The 19739-nt window shown below is 42.3% G+C and overlaps 2 protein-coding genes across 4 annotated transcripts; both read right to left on the bottom strand.

Moving 5' to 3' along the window:
• Positions 1-221: 221 nt before the first annotated feature.
• On the bottom strand, positions 222-2839 carry thpo (thrombopoietin). 3 transcript variants are annotated; one of them, XM_041055596.1, is made up of 5 exons: positions 2538-2839; positions 2310-2455; positions 2026-2112; positions 1733-1897; positions 222-837 (listed from the first exon to the last, which is right to left on the bottom strand). In XM_041055596.1, the coding sequence occupies exons 1-5, from the start codon at positions 2548-2550 to the stop codon at positions 691-693; spliced, it is 558 nt and encodes a 185-aa protein (XP_040911530.1). In that variant the 5' UTR covers positions 2551-2839; the 3' UTR covers positions 222-690. The 3 variants fall into 3 exon arrangements, with proteins under 3 accessions (XP_040911530.1, XP_040911531.1, XP_040911532.1); XM_041055597.1 differs by having other exon boundaries at positions 222-834; XM_041055598.1 differs by having other exon boundaries at positions 2310-2434.
• Positions 2840-16841: 14002 nt separating this feature from the next.
• On the bottom strand, positions 16842-19328 carry LOC121192939 (zona pellucida sperm-binding protein 4-like). Its single transcript, XM_041054973.1, has 8 exons — positions 18994-19328; positions 18686-18873; positions 18273-18370; positions 18026-18183; positions 17746-17938; positions 17499-17646; positions 17340-17415; positions 16842-17029 (listed from the first exon to the last, which is right to left on the bottom strand). The coding sequence occupies exons 1-8, from the start codon at positions 19277-19279 to the stop codon at positions 16908-16910; spliced, it is 1269 nt and encodes a 422-aa protein (XP_040910907.1). The 5' UTR covers positions 19280-19328; the 3' UTR covers positions 16842-16907.
• Positions 19329-19739: the final 411 nt, after the last annotated feature.

Genomic DNA, 19739 nt, shown 5'->3' with positions numbered 1-19739 from the left:
CATAAACAGCATTCATATTGATATTGTGTTACAAAAAATATCCTTAAATGCAAAATCTGGGCATTTACTGACAGACATTCACAAAAAAAGTAGATTTCCTGAATTGAAGAAAAAAGCAATACATAGGAACGTGCACATGTAGACAGCAAATCATAACCTTTAAAAGAAAAATGTAAACAGAAATAAGATCTAAAAGTGCACTGAGAATAAACAAAATTGCTCACTAAATTGGAGAAGCTGCCTGTAAGCTACATTAAAAAAGAGACGCTACTTGCCTTTTGGTAGATTGCAGGCTTCTATTGGTTTTATAGCTTAAAACCAAACTTAAAGCATCCTTAGCTTCATGTAGAATGACAGAAAGAATTCCCTCTTATTTGACAGTCATTTGTCCATGATGCTCATCATTGCAGACATACTGCTGTCCTTTATTTTCCTGCACTCATCCAGGTGTAGTTCCTCTTAAGGGCCAACAGAGATGAATGTATTTCTGCTTTTTACTCGCGTGTGTCTACATATCCCAACATACAAAAGCAGACTTTTCACACATGAGAACTGTGAGAAAGGGTCAGGAGAAATTTCAATTCAGTCCTGCTGTTTTATCTGCCTGGCTTTATTGACTTGGGGCTCCAGTAGAGTTGAGTTCATCTTCCATTTGTGAAGAATAATGGGTCCACTTAACTTGTTCTTGTGTCACTCTGAAGTGCATCTGTTTCCCAGGTTAATCATGAACTGCTCCAGTTTGCCTGAGATCAGCTGGTTGTATCTCAGCAGAACTATTCTCAGACTCTGGGAGCTTCGAGGAACACAAGACAGTGAAGGACTCACCACTGGCCCCTGCTGGTCCAAAAAGAAAACACAGCAATGAAGATGACTTTAAAATGAACAAACAGAATAGGAACAAAATCGAGAAAAGATTGCTGGACATCAAACCATAAGGTGCTGTGACATAACACCCAGCATTTCAAAAATGTTACTATTTGTTAATGATAACACTGAATTCTGAGAGCAGAAATCAAATTAACTTCCCAACTTTGACTATATTATGTAAAACACAGATCACAGGACATCCATGTTGCACTTGTGTCACTTTCGAGAAGAACTGTCTCACTGGGAAAGTATGCACTGCTATCTTCTTCTTGTCCTGAGGAAGGAAGGCTTGGGGTCACACAGCATAACACATCATCCCTGCCAGGGTGCAGATTTGCCAGAGAGGCACAGATTTATGAGAAACCAGGATATTTCCACACCAGAGGAAACTGATAATGCCTCTGAATCAAACAGAAACCAATCAGAGAGAAGTCCATCAACACGTTTTCAGCCACCACGTGCGATTTTTCTTCAACACGTCTATTAATTTTACTTGGGTCTGTTTGTTGTGAGGTGTTTATGTGTGATTCACAAAGACAGACTGAGCCCCATTAGCTTTGAATTGGTCATTTGCAGGTCAAGAGGCATTTAGACGTGTAGATTAAAATCAAAAGGGAAAGTTTCATAGACACTGCTGTGCTATTTTAACAGCATTTTCAGTGTGAAGTGTAAATTAGGATCTTCTTCAGTGAAATATGCTCATTTAAATGGTAACATCAAAAGGCACATAAACTTTGCAGCCAAAATCATAGCTATTTTAACCTCAACACGTACACTTATTTTGACCCACAAATCACCAAATCAGTGCTTACTGGGAGTGCTCGTACTTGTTTGCATGCAGTTTTTGGCAGTGACAGCTTCTTACACTCAGCTGAAGGTGTGTGAGAATGAGCAGGTGGTTGTTGATGTTGTTCTCCAATCTCTGCAGTAGTGAAGCGCCACATCCTGGCTGACTCAGGGCCCTCAAAACCTTCACACCCTCAATAAGAAGCCTCAAGGATGCAACTATGTCTCCTCTCTTCTCCTGGTGCTGCAGCAACACATATACAGAAGAAGAAAGGCAACAAAATAAAAACAAGGTAAACTGCTAAAATCAAAAGTAAGCAATTAATTAATTATTAAGGAAGTAATTTTTGACTCATACATATGCCAACATACTGATTTATTTTCCCAAGATGCTATGTGAAGCTCTGTGCAGGGTAGCTGAACCGGTGTGGAGAAGGTCACTATGCCAGTGCAGTCACTCTGCCAAGGAGGAGACATGGAAAAGAAGTGACAGAAGCTAGACAAACAGGCGGACAGCAGAGAGACAGACTGATGGGAGACTACAGGTAACAACAGAAAAAAAGAATAGATGCATCAGCCCAGCAGGAGGAAGAGAGACAGAGAAATGTTGGGAAAGCTTATATTTCAACTGCTAAGAAACTCAGTCATATCCTCACCAGTGCACTCTCCATGTCTGCCACGATATTCATAGCCCTCCTGGCGGCTCTATTACACACAAAGTCTATGGGTTTGGTCTCAGCATCCCACACCTCAGAGGCTACCATACAGAGCAGCAGGAGTCCTGGACAAACACATAAACACACTGAGGCACCACAAACCAGCTTATTAACTTCCACTGATATCTTCACGAGTCAAACTTCGATCAGTTTAGGCTCAGTACTCACTGCTTAAAGCCATGCCCTGCTTGGCCTCTCCCGATGCGTCCACATTTGTTCCATTAAGAGATTTTCCAGGTTGAAAATGCCCCGTGTCCACTGTAGTGTCTCATAAAGAGGAGCTGTGTGTCCTTTTTGTCTTCTCACCACTTGATTTCCCACCTTGTCATTCGGTAGTGGGAAGTGGGAGTGTTATCTAGCCTGAGAGCAGGATGCGCTCCAACTTCCCTGCTGCACAGCATAACAAAATGTTATTGACTGAAAATGGCATTTCATTGATATTAGCGGGACTGTTACTTCTTGTTTGGCCAGAGTTGGCTGTCGGAGTGTTCAGGGGACAGCATGCTTGCTGACTAAAAGGTTAATGATTTATTATTGTGAAAGACTCACTTTACACTGCTGATATCCAGTCACTACTGAGGGAGGCTGTTTACTTTTTGTCAAGGTTTGCTCTGACCAATAGCGGTGGCATCTTGAGGTCACATAATTCACAAAATTGAAGTCAGAGGGAGCTACACAGCCCACATACACCATGTGGGTGTGTGTGAGGTCTGAGGTTGTGTAGCCTGTGTGTGCGTACTCTGTCATAATGCTTGTATGTGGCTTAGGAAAGAGTGTTTGGTTTTTTTTGTTTTTGTTTTTTGTTTTTTGTTTTTTTTTTTTTAGAAAATTAGACACCCACAACCCTTTGTCAAAGGTTGTTGGCAAACCAGATTTTTTTTTCACTTTTATGTTTATAAAAGCTTACAGAATAGGTACTAACATAGTTTTTATTTTGTAACGTTAGCTGTAATCTAATAAATAAATTTTGACCAGGCCCTATTGTGTATTTTAACGGGCATGTGGTCTTTGTTGGTAGGACAAGGTGAGATCACTGCCAACGTGATTAGCCATCCGAGGTTCGTTTAATAGCCTTGCTCACTGTATTTATCACCCAGAACAAGCGGTCTTCACCCGGATATATGCAATCATTCATCGGGATGTATAATGCTAGAGGGGCGCAGCTGGAGGGCGCGGTGACGCTCCGATTCAATTGCAGTGCTGGGGTTTGAGGAGGTATAATATCTGTCAAAGACATGGATAAGAGAAAACATGGGGGAATGCACCATCCATCCTCATTTCAGACACACGTGCTCACCCCCATCACCCCGACCTGGACAGTGACTGAGCCCCTGCCCTCTTCTATTTGCGCCCAAGCTGTTTATGTGTGCTATGATTAAGATGCCTAATATTAGACAGTAAAGTGCGCGCGCGTGTCTTGTCACATACGAGAGAGAGAGAGAGAGAGAGAGAGAGATGCAGAGAAACAGAGAGCATGAATGCTAAACACATGTTCTGTTTTTCTCCCTCCAAACCTCCACCTTTCTCTGCAGACAGTCCCGACCGCCGTTAATTAAGACGAATGTGCGCCGCTGCTCCGCAGATAATGACCGGGGCGCCTGGATTTCTGCACACAAGGAGAAAACTGCGGGCCATGGCACCGATGGTACCCGCATTGCATCACGGACACGACACCCGGTACCCCGCTGTTTCCCTCCCACCTCCACTGGAGCCGATGAGGAGACTGTAGCATCTTATCACAGAGTTTCTTTGACTCACAATCCCATGCAGCCGCGCTCTCAGACGGCTGGCTGTGTCGTCGCTCCTGGTCTCCAAAGCCAGCCGGCATCTGCCCGCTCCGCTGTGCGCTGCTCCGGAGGCGCAAAGCCGGTAATTACGCGTTGACAACTTTGGCGCGGTGCTATATGGATTGCGCATCGGTAACAGGCCAGTCTCTGGGAGCTGATGGGATTTCCCTCCGATTGAGAAAAGTGTGATCCACGGGAGTCATCCGCAGCCCGATCACAGCATAACATCGATTAAGTGTGCGCTGCAACCTGTAGCTGTGTGCCTCCTTATTTCAGTCATCATTCCGCTAAGGCGCAATGGAGGGACACAGCTGACGGTTTTGAATCTCTAGCCCGAGGAGAAGAAAAAAGAGGAGGAAAGCAGCCCCGGTGGAAACTGCGTCCTGACGAGGTAGATCACTGTCTCTTTTCTCTCTCTTTAAAGTGTTAAATCCATGCATATCTCCAGAACTTTGTCCATATGCGGCTCAAGGACAAATGGTAATTGAGGGTCTAATTGTGTTATGCTGTATTTGCTGGTGTTCTGGTGTCATTTTTGTGGACTGAGTATTTTCTGCCAGCTGTGGCCAACAGGAATAACTGACAATTGAGAAACCTACCCCACAAAACAGAAAGCGGCACAGGTGGTTGTATATCTTAATGTTGTACACCAAGGACTCAAGGTCCTTGTAGTACTGTAGATGTATCTAAAATGTGTGAGAATATGCACACATTTATCGATATTCCATCAGATTACATTATTTATACTTTTAAGCTGATGATAAAAGAATTCCCATAAATATTTTAGAATTACATTAAACTAAACCAATCCTTCTGTTAATTCTTATCACAACCCTACAGTGCTTTATTAACCATTAAATAGCCATTTTTATATTAAGGTCTGGCAAATACATGTGATCATTTTCTCATGTGGGATCTCATGTGGACGCTGAGCTTTCTTAGGAAAACCACTGGTCCTTCTCTTCACTGTCACAAACAGGACAGGGGACATGTTGTTTTTCTGCTTGCATGCTAGTACCACACTGGCCTCCATGCAGAGGTGGATGTGTTTCACTGTGTTTCTAAAGAATCCTGCGGAGATGGAGAGATGTGGGTCAGTGTGCTGGTGCTCGGGGCTGCAGAGCACCCAGTTCCTCTGCTGCCGGGGCCACGGTACCTCTCTGTCTGTCTGTGGCTCCCAGCACCCTGGTAAAATGAAGGTGGTGACACTCCTTACCCTCACTTACAAGAGGGGGATTTGATGTGAGGACAAGTTGTAGGCCCAAGGTGCATATGAACCTGAAGTGCATGTATAATGAGATCTGTGAGTGAAAGTGTGTGTTTGCGAGAGTGTGTTTTTGGATGAAATCCTGCAGTGGTCTCAGAGGCCCTAGTTCATTCTGGTGCCTGTGGTCCAGCGCTTTGAACTGGTTGCCTTGCCAACAGCCAATCAGCTCCAGTCTTGCGCAGGACTGTTTAATCTGTCAGCCAGTCATAGGTTTGACTCCCAGAGGACTCAGGTCTTTTAACCTGTAAAAGATCAGCTAGTGTGATATTCAAATGCTCACTGGCCTGCGGTTAAATTGTTTAATGTGTTGCCATCAGTTTAAAGCTTGAATTCATTAGTGACCTGCTGTTTTGGTGGTATACTTTCATAAGCATGAGATGAATCGACTCACTGAATTTTCCATCCAACTGAAAGAGCATTGGAAAACATGACGGATGTTTGGCTCCTGACGAAGCAGCAGTGAATCCTTGGAACAGTGGTTATCTTTCAGGTGTGTCTCTCTTGGCAGCACATCTTTCGGTGCAATAGATTTCTCTGCCAGTGAGTAGCACCTCCATGAAGCCTTTAGTGAAAGCCCAGGGAGATGAGCTCACAGTACTATAATACATGTGTCATCTGAGGAAAGGGAATGATCTGGGAGTGTAACAAACCTTTATGTGTGCATTTTATGGCACATTAAAGGGGTCAATGAGCAAGGACCCGCACACTCAAAAGTGATTGCAGTGGTGCTCATGAGCATGGCACTTCACTGCAAGATGCTCCTCATGGGGATGTACATACATTGTCTTGGTAAGGTGTTGGGCCAGTGAACCTCCAGAACAGCTTCAGTGCACCTTTGCATTGATCCTAAAAGTCTCTAAACTATATTGGATAGATAAACACCATATTTCTAAAGATATTCCCTTGTTTGGTGTTTTGATAATGGTGTTGGAGACCTCTGTCTAACACATTTGTCCATAGTTGTTTGACTTGGTTAAAACTTGATGGTCACGAAAGCCGTAGAATATGATTCACATCATCTTTCACGCTCATCAAAACATTCAGTGAGATCGAATGCCTGTTAGATGGGGAATTTACTGAGAGGGACCTATTTGGATTTGCGTGTGTGTGTGTATTTATTTATTCATTACCTTGATGAATTGTCAGAAAATGGTGATGTTATCTTCACAGAGAGAAAAAAATGAGAAGGTGTAATGGGGGAATTTTCAAGCCTTTACATTTTTATCATGGTGGTGTTGCTGTTCTTCAAGTTATCCTCCAGGGAAACAATCCATCATTCAGTAATCGCTTATATTTTCCCCTCAAGGCCCTGGGTGCTTATTGCATTCATGCTTCAAAGAGTCAGAGTGTCACTGTCATTCTGGTTCAGATTGCATCAGCATGAGATGATTTTAAATTTTAAGGAGCATTGCATATTATGCATACACCTGAAGTTTTGTTTATTTGTTGTGGGGTGTACTACGCAGCCTATACTCTCCACCCATTTTTGTCACGTCCATCTTTATGGTTATGAGTGTAATACTAAATTGTAGGAGTACTCCTACAAAATAATGGAGCAACTTGGACTTGAAGCTTCTTATCCTGTTATATGAAGTAAAAGAGCCATTATCAGGCATGATACAACGCCCTACAAGACCCTCAACATTTCAAAAAGCTATACCATTAATGTAGGAGTGAATGTATAAATACAGATGAGAAAAAGAAGTGTTTTAGTTGAAACACCTCAGGAGAAATGGATGCTGGCTCTTATATTGAAAATTCAGTGTATTCGTACATTAATCAACATTTACCATCCTATGTGATGGATGTACTAATAGCAGCAAAAGATGGCAAGCGTGAGAATAAGGCCACTATAAAGTCACCAATGGGTCCACACACACCTTTATTTATTTAGTTACTAAAGCAGTTATTGTAAAGATTTCTTCATGGCATTGATGGAGCCATAAATCTAAGCCCACCACAAACCTCACCCTCGTGAATTACTCATCACACTTCACTGAATCCAGTGATGACTCAAACCGGGAGCAGAGCACAGCTGAGTCGTTCAGAAATAACACTGAACAATTAAAAAAAAAAAAGCAAAGCATACCCTTTACATCATAATTTTTCCAAACAGTCCTTCGTTACACCTGCACCTGTATGCGCCTCCGCACAAAAGCCGCACACAGGCATACGCACACAAAAGCCCGAACATCATCAAGTCCGGTAACTCCAGAGAGAGAGGCAGTAGCACAGTGAGAGTGGAAGAGGAGGGAGGCGGTGTTTTGCAGTCAAACCGCACCAGCGCTGCTGCGAGGCGACAGCCTGGCTATACTCTCATCTGGCACACATACAAACACACACACACGCATACACACGCGGCGGCGGCGGCGCTTCGCATCATGCAGGAGGGCTTATGATAAGAAACCTGTTACACACAGCACATGTGACGGCAGGCAGCCGCGCCGAGTCCTCCTCCGCAGATTAATTAGCGGGGCGACTTGCACTCCTGAGAGTCTCGGATTGGGTGACTTAATGAGGATATTGCAGCAATGGTGAAGGACAAGGCCGAAAACCGGACGCTCCAGTACCAGCAAACTTTGGTGAGTTACCGGATGAGGTCATGGATGATGTTTTCAGTCATGTGTCGGGCATGAAGGGGGGCTTTCATGGACGCTTGTGTGGCCAGAGGATGGAGCTACAGCTGCTGCTTTCTCAACTGTGTCCTGTATGAGGACAGCAGAAGACTGTGTAAAGCATTTTTTATTCCTATAGATAAATTCCAAATAGTATTTATCAGCTGATTGAAGTGTCTTTAGGTCTGCTCCCCCTCTAGTTGCTGCTGTGTTATTCAGCATCCCTCCCTGCTCTCCAGTCATTCACCTTGATCCACAGGTGTTGCATCACTCTCAGCCCTCTGCCTGCACCCAACCTCATTATTAATTCTTGTCAATTTAGATTTCACCTAACCATGTAAGATTAATTTGTTCAGCTCGCAGAAATGCATGTAGGGCTATCTCTGATCACTTTATGTATGACCTAATGGCTCATTATTAAGATGTTAATATCCTTGAAATATAAGCTTAGAGCCTCACTCCACTTGCCAAGCTCTAATGTATTTTGCTCACGTCCCGTTTCTCCCTTATCTCCTCTATTTCTCCTGCAGATCTTGGCCCTCCTTATGCCCCCTCATCTATTCCTCTGTCATCTTCCCCTCAGCCCTTCCTGTTTGTAAGAGCGGCCCCTTCTACTTATGAACTAAAAGTGGAGTGTTTCTGAACATTAATTGCCTTATGCACCAGTTTTCCCCATTCATGTCATTGCAGAACTGACAGAGATACCCTGGAGCACTTCACACAGGGATATCTATATTCAGATAAAGGGACAGAAAGACAGATAGGCAGGCAAGCAGTCAGACAAACAGTGGATTAGTGTCCTTCCACCCTGATTTGTGTGGCTGTGACTGCAGTTGTCTCTCATCTTCTGTCTTCCTTTTCTCTCTTCTTTTTGTGCCCATGCATGCATGTATTTTCACATGTGCAGGATCTGTCGGGCAGCCTTTGTTTGTGCAGCTGTGTTGGGCCCAAGTGCTACAGAGGTGTTTTTCTGCTCTTGTTGGTGTGAAGATCGATGCTGTTCTGTGTGTCTCAGTGTAAAGATCAATAGTAATGTAAAATGGCAGTCGGAGTCTCGGAGGATTGGAACGTGCTGTCTGCCTCCTCCCTCTCCTCTGACCGTAGCGCTTAGATCAATGGCTTTTTCATTCACTCCCTGCATACCAGTCCATTACCCAAAAACAGATGCGTGTGTGTATGTGTGTGTGTGTGTTTCTGCACATGCAAGCGATTGTGCAGCCTGTGTCCTGATACTTTCTAAGTACAAGGTGGCAGCGCTATTCATCAAATACCTCCCTTCAGGTGAAACAAAGCATCTGTGTTTTCTTCTTGGAAAACTGAATGACATGCAGAGATAGATATTAACCTAAATAAATAAATAAGTGAAGGCTTAGAGTTTCTTGCAGATGTAGCTGCAGTCTAAAAAAAAGATTCTGTTGTTGAATAGAATCTCTGGAGCCTCTGCGTTTTATTGTTTGTCACTGGCAAAATTCAGAGGATTTTCAGTGATTTGTCCTCTTGGATTTTAGCAGAACAGAAACACTGCAGGACCGAGCAGATGACATGGAGTTGATAGAGAAAAATAGAGATCTGCCTGATAACTTCTTCAGAAAGGAGCAGCACATATATGTCACCTCCTCATTCATAGCTATTGTACTTTAAAAAAAAAAAAAAGCCATTTCCTTCCAGTATTTATTTCTATATTTCTAGCAATAATCTTTTTATAGAATCAGCAGACTGTAGTGTTTACTGAGACAATGGAACAAAAATAACCCTTTAATTTGTGGCTGCTGTTGGTGTTGGAGTTTTACAATCAGTGAGCATTACTGTGAGAATCCATTAAGGTGAAATGTGGTGGGTATCATAAACTTATCAAATAACTGAGCTAACAGCTGAATAATTGATATAATTACAGTGCAAATGACCATGATTACATTTCCTTCTGTGGAAAATCAGCCCTAAAGAGAACAATTATCCAACATGTAAGTGATATCCCTTCATATATATATTGTCCAACGATGCTGTATCTTCAACCGCTTTGCTGAACTGTTTTCTTGTAGATTTCTTAGAAAGCATTTCACAAGCCTCACTAACTTCTGTGAACTCATTATCCAAATGGAATAGTAAAACAGAATAAACAAGCTATTTATAACCATTAAGATTTTCACGAACAAAGCAGTGTGAATGAACTCAAGTCTTTATTTTATGCAGCAGCTGTTGTTTTCTGTGCCCCGTGTGGAGATGCAGGAGAGAGCTTGTGAGTGGTGACTGACTGTTGGAAAGCAACCAGGGTCTGGTGCATGGGTCACTGGCTTCTAGAACTGCTGTCTGATGCAATGCATGCTGGGACAGCAGGCAGCAGTTGCCCGCATCCTCAGCATCTCATGGGATGAAGGGATGGAGCAGGTAAATTGGAGAAGAGGCAGGTCAGAGACTGAAGAGAAGAGAGATGGGGACAGTCAGCATTGTGGTGACTTGGTGTCAGAGTGTTGCAGCCCTCCATCTGAAGCCTTTTCAGAAGCTTTTTTCAGAGGTGTGGGAGGTCTGGATGTGTCATAGGGCTCGCGTGTATGTTTTCTCTTTTCAGAAGCGTGGGCAGGTTTGCTCCATCGGTCTTGCATGTACATTTCGATTGTTGGTGTGTATGTATGTGTGTGAAGGAGGGCATGCACTGTACCTACGCATATGTACCTGCCTACACATACGTGCTTAAATGAATGTGTGGTGAGTCTCTGTCAGAGCAGATGTTAGACACAGCATGTTCATGTCCTTCCAGCAGCAGGAGGCTTGAGGATTCGGCTGCTGCAGGTATCAAAGTCATGATCCACCTGAAGAAGAAAAAAGCCGCCGCCCCACATCTTCCCTTGTCCCCGCCTCCCACCCCCCAACCCCCGCCACTGTGCACTGCAGCAGTGCAGAAATGGTATACAGTACACATGCTGCTGGTCTTTCTGGATGTATGCATCTGTGTGTTTGTTTCGGAGCAACCTGCTGCACTGTCTATCAAGACACACTACTGAGAAGATCCAATTCTCACTATTTCTCATCTCTTTCCATATGTCTGTGGTTGATAAATATTTAAAGCCATAGTGCTGCAACATTTTTTATGTAAAATATGCATACAGTGGTGCAGGAGAAGAGAGGATGGTGTTATATTCCCTCAGTGGGACAGGACTGGCTGCTGGTTTGCCCAATTAAAACCCTTGTATTGATTATGGTCAATTTCCCAACCACTGAAAATGTGAATGAAAACATATAAAATATCTGTGTCTTTTTTGTGCATACTGTTAGTGTGTATTGTGCAGAATTCAGACACAGATTGTCTACTAAGCAGCAGTGAGCAAGCACTCTGTCCGCAGAAAACTGGACTTACCATTGTGAGATCTATTGCCTCTCTCTTCTCTTTTGTATTGTTTGGTGTTTTGTGTCACAGACCAGTTGGATTGGTAAATATGAGCATGCTGTTTGCAGTTTATATCCATCACTTTTAAGCATTTCTGAGTTTTCAGATTAAACAGTGTTACCGTATCTCTCATTGCCATTTGGCGCAGCGATCACGAGAACTTTCCTTGTGCTTTCGGAAGAAAACTTGACTAGAGTTTGAATAACATATATATCTATCTAGGATCTCAGCATCTTTCTGTCCCTCTGTCACTGTTCCACACACACACACACACAGACACACGCGCACACACATAAAAGTGCTGTCTCCTCAGGGGGGTCTAGTTCCTCATAGTCAGCATTCTGTCCGTTCTCTCACACAGAGGCTGGCTTGAGTCCATTTCAGGTCCTGTCACTTCCAAATAGTGCTGTTACCTGCACACCACTGAACAGACCACTGCAGAGACTGCAGACACAAGAAATTGTTCTCAGTTCAGTTGAATTCAATTCATTCATGCTCACTGTACTGTATAGGGTGTGTTCGCGAACTGCAGTTTCATTTATCAAAATATCAAAACAGACATTTAAAAATGTAATATACCTGTGCACTCTGTTATGAAACCCCTCAGAGGATATGGGACCTAATAATTTGTTATAATAAACATTGGTTGACAGCCTAAAATGAATAAGTGGAGTTGTGACTTAAGGCTTGAGATTCTTTACATAAAAGAAGCAAAATGGAATACTTCAAGTTTTACTTAAGCAAAATCATAAAATTTAGTCAAGAAATATTTCAGCCACAAAGAAAAGCAGCAAATTGTCACGTGACAATCTGTCGATTACAAAAATAGTATGTATGTGAATGGGTGAATGATGAATGCACTGTGGATAAACTTGCGATATGTGCAGCAGTTTATTAGGTACACCTAGCTAAAGCTATTTCAGTCTGAACAGTCCTGGAGTAAATCCAACCTTAATGAAGGTTGTAATGTTCAGCTTGTGTTTAAACCACTTTGGAGAGGTGTTGATTCAACTGTGATCATTTTGGAGGATGTAGTAGGTACAGAAGTACTTTCCACCACACTTCAAGAAGCTCTTCTGAAATATAAACAATATAAAACATTGCCATGCCTATACATCTTTTGTGTATGTTTACAAAACCATAGACAGAGCTTTCAGTGTGCCTTTTATTTTCTTGTTCTTAATGCTCAATTTAAAACCATAATCTTCATGGATAAGTGTTATGATGTACACAAAACAACCCCTCCCCCCATCAAGTGTTCTTATGGCAAGATGCCACTCTCTTAGCTTGAGCCTTAAATCTCACTGATATCACCCCCTCACCCCACACACCACCCCCTTCCCCTTTTGTGCTGCTTTCTCCGAATGTGATCAGAGTGTGTGATGGTGTATTTTTCACTTGTCTCTCAGCTTCAAGGCTTTTGTCGTGTTTATTTCTCTGTCTGCCTGTGTGTGCATGCAAGTTCTGACTCATAGGTAACTATAAAAGCAGCCTCCGCTACCTATATTAATGCAAATGTAGACAGTGGGCTGAGTCAAATTTGTCACTTCCTCCTCTAATTCAATTTTTTCAGTCATGTCCCTGAAGGCTACAGGGCTCAGATTAGCCTGAATGCTTGAATGTCGTCCTGTCATTCCCCTGGTCTCATCAATACACACTCAGCGCGAGCTTAACTAATCACACCATCTCAACTGTATGCAGGAGTTAAGGGTCTAAAACATCCATCTTTCTCTTTGCAGCAATGGGTCCCTTAACTCTCATTCCCTACAAAAAAGATTAAAATCATCTTATGAATATGTATTTTTTTTTTAAAAAAAGCAAATGTGAAAGTTTTAGATGTCTTCTTCATTATAGTGTCAAATATTTGTCCTTTGCTGTGTCCTTACAGTGAATAAATTATCCTGCAGTTCCTTGGGAATTGCTGAATAATAGAGAACTTTTTATCTCATCTGTTGTGCTAGGCTTCCACATAGTCTGACTTAGAAAGGTGGCAAAGTGAGTGATGTAGCAGAAAAGTGGGGGGTCTTACGCAGAAGAAAGTTGGTGGACATGTGGCGCTCTCTTCTTGTGAAAAAGTTGGTGGGTGATCCTGCACATGAAGTACTGCTGTAGAGTGAAATGGAAGTTTCAGTAGGGTAGCTGCTAAATGAAATTGTGTCCCATGATGTTTGGGAACAATATGTCTGTTGATAGTACTTAAAAAAACAAAAAAACAGTCAGCTCTTTAAACAAACTATGTAATGGAGATACTGTTTCCTAAATTACCTCAAACCTAGTTTGGCATTTCTGTTCTGCAATTTTCTTATTAATTGTATGAGTAAGAGTAAATAAGCCAATATTTGCTAACAAATACTTCACAACTTGTTTCTGTTGCCTCCAAGTGGCCAAACAAACAAACAGACCAATTTAGTTAGATGAATGTGAGCTGCATTATCTTTCAGTTTCTGGCACATATTTATTGTGGTAAACTCACTTTCTTCCATTGTACAACAATTTTGCGATGAACTGGAACACTGCTCTCTGTAGGCATTATGGTCTATGAAAAAACAGTCAATAGCAACCAGTGGGAGGCAGGAGTTGAACTGGTTTAAAGGGTTGTGATGTGGGAGGTAAACTGACTAATGTAGATACAGAAGTATTTCATGTGGGAGGTAAACTGGTTACAGATAACAGCTCATTTAACCCACAGGGTCCCACCTGCTGCTCTCCCAGGGGGCCGGGCTCCAGATGGCCAGTGATTGCTTTCACACAGGCCCAAGAAAGAAACACTAACAGGCCCCGTTTATACTTCTAGTGGGAGTTTGTCTGGTGCTGGTTGTGGGTTTGTATGTGTCTATACTGTATGTGTGGGTGCATGAAAATTTGTTTGCCAACACATAAAGATTTAGAAGTTGAAATGTAGTGTAGCTGTGAATAGAGTTTCATGTCTCACCGTAGTGATGATAAAATAGAGACCAGCTACCAGACACGAAAACCATCAGTGCCGTTTTTCACTGGTCATAATCTTCAGGAGCTGGCAGATATGAGTCATTTATTTTAGGAAATACTAACACAACCTTTGTGATTCTCTTTTGATGGAGTGGAACTTCCCTCCAAACTGGTCTCCTTTTGGTGTTTTTCAGATTTAGCTTTTTTCTTTTTTTCCAGCTGTGTTCAAAATTGGATTTTTGTATCAAATTTCACAGTTTCATTCTTAAAATTGAGAATACAGAGTCCTGTAGTGGTGTTTAGTACATGAATGAATCTTTAAAACTGAATCTTTACACTGAACCAACTATACTGAGTCACGGTCACACAGGACATTACCTCCTCATTAAAAGCTTATTAAAGGATTGTGAAAGCCACAGAAACTGCCATGATGTGATAATACTGTTGCAAATAGTCACTGAGCTATTAACCTTATAAACAGTACTTTTGTTGGCGTTTTATAATGAACTGAACTTAACAGCTTGACCAGGCAACAGACTGAATAATATACGTTCACTTACTTTGAAGGTGATACCACTGCCTAGCTTCGAAAATAAGCAAACAAACTATACAGTCGGTGACAGTGGATTTTTTAACTAAATTGAACAAAACTATTTGAATCAGTTAAGTGATTTATAATTTCTCCTTCTAGTGTCCTGGTAGGCTGTAGTTGAGACGCATACTGTATCAGGTACTGCAGTGTGTCCAGTTTGATTTTTTTCCATAGACTTCTGCTACATGCTGTACTCCTTTTTTCTTCCCATGTTTGTTTTCAAAAAAAAAAAAAAAAAAAAAAAAAATCAAGAATTCATTATGAGTAGTAATTACATAATGACTTTATTGCACATTTGAATGCCTTACTGAGTTTTAGAAATTAGGCTGACCACCCTGGTGTGAAGGTTGTGTTGTCTTTGCATCGTAAAGCCAAACAACACTGGAATACTAAGTTTTGAACCGTTTCATTGCAGTTTTAAAGAATAGATTCACATGTTTTCAAGTCTGTCTTGAGACAATAGATTGTCCATATGTACTGTGAAATAGTGGCTGTAGCTGTGATAGTGTGCCCTGTCCATACTGGCTGTGAAAAGACTCCTTCCTAAAGCAATTTCATTTTAAGAGACGAGGGACAAAAATCTAGTCCTTCTATTGGAGCAAGTGAACAGTTACTGTTTGTCAGTGTACATATCAACATGCTAGTATTCTTTTAAGATAGAGCTGGGAAGATGTGAACCAGTGGAGTCCACCTCAACAAAAAACAAAGAAATGCACAGAGGAAATCTTGTAAGCAAAAAAATTATCAAGACTAACCATAGCTACAGTTTTATCATTTTTAAATCAGTGAAATCTGGATTTTTTTTTATCCCAAATACAGAAAATATAGTCAAAATGCCTGGAAGGCCTAGATTTGCCTGAATAATATTGGTTTTCATTGACTCATTTGCTTTTTTTTTTTAATTTTCTGAACACTTTTGCATTCTACACACCATCCACTCTGCATCCATCAGTTTGCTTTAATTGACAGTATTTGTAATTGGTGGCAAAACCTGTTTACATTTCACTCTTCTGACATCTCCACACAGCAGCTGCTGTTAGTGTGTCGTCCCGCAACTACTGGCTGATCCCTCTGGGATTTTGCTGTGTGGCTTATAGATGAGGCAGCGCTTGCTGTCTGAAATATGATGTATAGCTGTGCCTTGCTTAAATGCTTCCCAGCAGGTTGGAGGTTAAAGTGGAGGGAGATGAGCATCCTGACAGCATGCACGGTCCTCTTTGCTCATTCAGTTAGAGCTGGGCCTATACAGCTGCTCTGCTTTCTCTCTGCACCTCCTGTTCATGCGAGCAGAAAGAGCGAGTCTGGAGGAGTCGTGATGCCCATCTCAATGAAGAGGAGGGGGGTGGAGGAGTTGGAGTGGGACAAAAGAGGGAGGTGGTGCACAGAGCAGTGGAGGAGAGATGTTGCAAGTTGTAGCATACACACAGAAACCTAGAGGGACTGTTATCAAAAAAAAAAAAGGGTAAGAGAGGAAGAGCAGGAAGGAGACGAGCCGTGAGTCTGGAGGAATCGTGATGCTCATCTTAATGTGGCATGCTGGAAAGAGATCAGTGTTTAGGGAGGTAAAAAATAAGGTTTGAATCATGTTCATGGCATACCACCACTGCTGTACAGCCAGTGTTAAGTTAACATATCACTAGAATACACTTTTCTCAGCTACAGCTGCTTCTAAACAGCTGCCATCCAGAACAAATGTCTTGACTGTGCTATATTACATATTTCAAGCAAGTATAAACTTACATCAAAGTACCCAATTGTAATGCAACCTTGTGATTTCTCAGCACAAGTCAGTGGGGGGGTCACATTACTAGCTCGACCACACTGCCTCTGAATAAAAATCTACCTCAGCAAAAATGTACAGCAAGTGACCTTCAAGTAGCATTTCAGGCACGGGCCAGTTGTTAGCATGAGCTTTTAACAAGCTTTTATTTAAAAAGTCACAGCCAGGTATGGCTGCCAGTGGAAAGTCATCTCTTTGATTTGGTGGTGGGAGCAGATGTAGGCCTCTGCTCAATAAGGATCACCTCTCCACTTGAGACTAAGGCCCTTTGGTTTGAGGACACTTTCCTTACTGCAGCTACTGCTCTCCCTGCAAGAGAAGAAAGGAAATTGCATCTGTCACTTTGGATTTGTGTAGTTCTACAATAGTACTTAAAAAATATATATAATAATAATAATAATAATAATAATAAGGTCTTTTGTTGAGGGGGGGGGGCAAAACAAAAAAGCTAAACATTCTCTGGACATGAAATTGATTCCTGATCCAATGACCCGCCCCCCCCCTCCTTTCAAATTTACAGCCTGTATCTGAATTTTATTAACTGGCTGAAGAACCTGTCAGAGGCATTTCTCAGCATGATGGGTTTGAATAAAAATTCCTGCCATAAAGAGTTACTCACGTTGCCGGTGGCATGGCTGTTCACAAGAGTTTGTGCTACTAGGATAACACACTGCTGTAGCACAGTGGATGAACACCTGAAAAGAGTATGCAAAGTGTTTAACCAAGGAAACTACAATTACATTTCAGTTATTGATACTAATGTTAAGCTAAAGCACACCGTGTCCTTCTGAGGAGTAAAGGTGTTTTGATCCACAAACGTGAACATTTTAATGATGAAACGTTTGTAGTGTGATGGGTAATGAAGCCCAGAGGAGGCATCCACAGGCACCACTGTGGTTAAGTAACGGTCATCATGGTAGGGACACCTGTAGCCAAGAAGAGCTTGTGTTAACCACAGGAATCACAAACCAAGTTGCTTAACAATTTCAACAGTTATTAAATGCATATTCATGCGTTTCATATACCCATCAACCAGAAGGTCCCATTGTGGCAAGCTGTGAGGATTGGGCTTGGAGGTGGCCCAGCAGTGCTCCAGGTTCAAGATGATGTTTGGATCAGACCTCTCCAAGATTCGCACCTCAACATACACGGGTTCCCTCAGCACTTTAGTGATGGGATAGTCCGCTGGAGTGTAGAAGGAGCTATATGCTGCCTCTTCTGGAATCAGAATAGCTTAGTTTTAGGATATACTTGCCAGAAATTCTGTACTAGATGGTATTGTTGTAAAACCCATTTGCCACTCACCCTCCACGCATCCCTTTGAGTGACACTGTCCATTGCCCAGTCTTATCTCCACTCTGAGGGGTCCCACAGCAGCAACCGGCACAGGAGGAGGAACATCATTCACCTCCATGACAAGAGCCTCCACAGCTGTGCCAGAGTATCTACACTGAAACAGCAGTCTGTTGGGAGAGGGCAGTGGTACTTAACGTCAACAAACCTCAGCAGGTCACAAAACCAAAAAGGCTGGCAGATTTTAATATGGACTCACTCAAAATGACTGTCCCTGGTGATTGATCCTCTGGGGCCAATTCCCACTTCATATGAGGAAGACATGTGGTTCTCGTACACCACATAACTTTCTTCCTCCTGCAGAGAAAGTGTTCAAACTGAACATTTTAACAGTTCTTTGGGTCATTTAACCTGAATTTGCACATCCTGAAGTGTGTGTTGTTTTTTTTTTTTTGTTATTTAATCAATGACAATAAAAAGGCCCCAGCCTAGTTATATTTTTCTAAAGCAAATACCTTCAAGTTTTGGACTTTGAAGATTCAATTTTGGCTGTAGGAATGTGGATATAGACTCACCGCTGCGATATTTATAGACTGACAATCAAAAATTTTAACAAGAAAATAATTGTTTCTTGCAACCCTAAAACATTATGTTCAAGGCTTCACCACCCACCTTGATTGTAGTACCACATGCAGTTACAGGGAACTGAAAGATGGCAAAGGCAGAGGTGACACCAACAGGGGTACAAGAGGGGTCGTTTGTTTCCAGCAGGCTAACTGAATCCACATCTATGTGGGGTAGAGTGGCATCTTGAGCCACAACCACCACAAACTGGCCATCCCTGGTACACTGCACAGTCACTGAGAGAGAAGAAAATAGATGGATGAGTTCCTATGTTGCAGTAGTCTATATTTTTTTATTACTCATCATGTAGTGTTTGTATGAGAGGCACTAGAAACTCCACTGAAGTGCACAGATACCTGCTTTCCCATAGTAGCACTGCCGCCCATCAAAGCAGCAGTTTATATTTTCACACTGCTCGGCTGTGATATCTGGAGTCCCACACTGGATCTTCTCACTCTCCTCTACCTGGCATTTATCAAAGGGAACTGAGGGTGGAGGTACCTTCAACTGTTTCTGAGGCAGCTGAGAAGGAAGAGGAGGTTGATATTTCTGCAGAGGCGGCGTCCAGTAACCCTGGGCAGTAACAAAGCAAACTGAAACAGCAACTACCACTACACCAAACAGACATCTGAAAAGCTCCATTGTGGTGTTAGTAACTACACTCTGACCAACACTGCAACAACAGCACCTATGCCTCACACACAGGCTTTATACGTGACTGATAATGTGTAGTTTTCGCTGCCTCTCGTCGTTAGGTGCCAATTGTGTGGCAGCCCTGCAGAGTTAATCAGCTGGGAGCTGACAGGTGGAGCTTATTGTCTGCTCATTTGTCTGAGAAAAAAGTCATGACTGTTGAGTCAAAGCAGAGTGGATATTTTTTTGCCAAAAGAGACTTGAGAAAAGCTGTAAATTATGGGGTGTTGTGAGTTGAAGTCAGTACATTTTGTGACACCTTGTTGTTTTTACCTCAGTTTGTTTACAGAAGCTGACTATCTGTACCGTGACCCAACACCGTATGAAGTGAAAAACCTGCTGCCTCACACTGATAATTCTTTCACTGCCTCCCACTCGCAGTACCTGTATAAAAGCTCTCTTTTTCTGA

Source organism: Toxotes jaculatrix, chromosome 14, assembly GCF_017976425.1.
Source record: "Toxotes jaculatrix isolate fToxJac2 chromosome 14, fToxJac2.pri, whole genome shotgun sequence".
Lineage (NCBI taxonomy): Eukaryota > Metazoa > Chordata > Actinopteri > Toxotidae > Toxotes > Toxotes jaculatrix.
This window is presented reverse-complemented; position numbering and strand designations above follow the sequence as displayed.